The sequence below is a fragment of the Nematolebias whitei genome, chromosome 1, assembly GCF_014905685.2.
Source record: "Nematolebias whitei isolate Nwh7 chromosome 1, NemWhi1, whole genome shotgun sequence".
NCBI classification, from domain to species: Eukaryota; Metazoa; Chordata; class Actinopteri; order Cyprinodontiformes; family Rivulidae; genus Nematolebias; species Nematolebias whitei.
The window spans coordinates 44850258-44852377 of record NC_056498.1 but is presented as its reverse complement, the minus strand read 5'-3'; the positions used below and the strand labels follow the sequence as shown (position 1 = coordinate 44852377).

Genomic DNA, 2120 nt, shown 5'->3' with positions numbered 1-2120 from the left:
AGACCAGTTGTTGGAGGTTTAGGAGGACCTGAGAAGACCAGTTGTTGCAGGTTTAGGAGGACCTAGAAGACCAGTTCTTGGAGGTTTAGAAGGACTTGAGGAGACCAGATGTTGGAGGTTTAGGAGGACCTGAGTAGACCCGTTGTTGGAAGCTTAGGAGGACTTGAGGAGACCAGATGTTGGAGGTTTAGGAGGACCTGAGAAGACCAGTTGTTGGAGGTTTTGCCCCATTTTGGTCTGATGGACTCCAGCTGTCCAACAGTCCTGGATGGAGCAGATGCTCTAAAATCTTCATATGTTTTTCTTCATTGATGAGTCTTTCCAGATGTGTACGCTGCTCATGTCAGAGGCACTAATGCACCACCATACCATCAGAGAGGCAGGCTTTGAAACCAGACTGGATGGTCTTTCTCCCCTTTAGTCCAGAGGACGTGGTGTTTCCAGACAGAACTTCAGATCTGGACCCATCTGATCTCAGAACAGTTCTGGACTCAGAGTCAGTTTGGAAGATGAGCATTATTCTTTGTCTGATAGAGCTTTAATCTGAATCTGTGGATGAGCTGCGTTTACAGAGGATGATCTGTGGAAGAGTTCCTGAGCCCAGAACAGAACCAGACCTGGTTTTACTGCAGTGAGGTCCAGAACAGAACCAGACCTGGTTTTACTGCAGTGAGGTCCAGAGCAGAACCAGACCTGGTTTTACTGCAGTGAGGTCCAGAACAGAACCAGACTCAGAAGTGGTTCAGTCTCTGAGTTTAAACCTTGAATGTGTTTTATTGTGAACAAAATGTGCGTTTTCCATTCGTTGGAGTTTTATTTCCACAGTTTTGCTCCACAGACAGAATTTAACGACCCGTCTGTCTGAGCGACAGCGACTAAACTTTTCTTCGCTCTTACAAGACAACTCGAAAGGACACGTCAGATCAAGTGACGGTGGAGTCGATGCTGAAAGTGTTTTCCACTCTCCCGCAGGATATCACCGCCGCCATGACAAACAGCAACGTGACCAGCAAGCCTCCCGTGACCCTTCGCCTGGTTTTCCCCGGGAGCCAGTGCGGCTCTCTGATCGGCAAAGGAGGCTCAAAGATCAAAGAGATCCGAGAGGTTGGACTTAGTTTAGTTTTGCACCTGGAAGTTGTTTTTCTGTTCCCACAACAGGAAGTTACCCCCCCCCCCCCCGCTCCGACACCCCAGGTGTTCCCTTGTTCCCTCAAAATGTGACGGCTGCTCCTGAAAACCTTCTCATTGTCCAAGTAGGATCAGCAGCGTTTGAATGTTAACTCTGAGCGGTCAATATTTGTTTGTGCCTCTTCAAATATCGGAGCTTCGGCCTGCAGCTGCTCCCTGCATGTCAAAATACGGCTGTGGGGAAATCTGCAGGTCCTGAGACACCGTTTGAGTCCGGCCGGTGGTTTGACCCTCTGCTAACGGTCTGCTCTGTCCGCTGATTTAAGACCACCGGCGCGCAGGTGCAGGTGGCAGGAGACATGCTGCCGGACTCCACAGAGAGGGCTGTCACCATCTCCGGCACGCCGCAGGCCATCACTCAGTGCGTGAGACACATCTGCTCCGTCATGCTGGAGGTGAGCGCCGCCACACAGCCGAAGATCTACACCTTCAGCTGCTCCGTGCCGAGGAGCGCACCTTCGATGTTTTTAAACTGACCGCTCATGTTGTCCCGTCTGATATTAAACATTGATAAACATGTCCACCGTGACCTTTGTGACACGTGTGAGACATCAACAGTGTCTCCGTCTTAAGAGGACGCAACGTCTCTCCTTTGTTTTCGGTCCACATGTCTCCAGTCTCCACCGAAAGGAGCAACTATTCCCTACCGTCCCAAGATCCTCCCCGCTGGAGCCCACGCAGTTTTAACACCGCAGCACCCCGCACAAGTAAGTAAAAACTGTGATTTTAGCTGATTAGAGTAGAAATCATGTAGCAGCCGAAACACGTTCATAAAGAAATAATGTAGCAGCCGAAACACGTTCATGTAGAAATAAGGTTGCAGCCGAAACACGTAAATGTAGAAATAATCTAGCAGCCGAAACACGTTAATGTAGAAATAATCTAGCAGCCGAAACACGTAAATGTAGAAATAATCTAGCAGCCGAAACACG

At 49.4% G+C, this 2120-nt stretch overlaps 1 protein-coding gene across 1 annotated transcript in view; it reads left to right on the top strand.

Moving 5' to 3' along the window:
* The window catches only part of LOC119421085, a gene marked incomplete at its 3' end in the record, with an annotated part of 641076 nt that overhangs the window by 635692 nt on the left and 3264 nt on the right, over nt 1-2120 (top strand). The window contains 3 exon segments of the mRNA XM_037688518.1: nt 973-1104; nt 1455-1583; nt 1806-1895. Of these exon segments, the coding sequence (XP_037544446.1) occupies nt 973-1104; nt 1455-1583; nt 1806-1895 (351 nt within the window).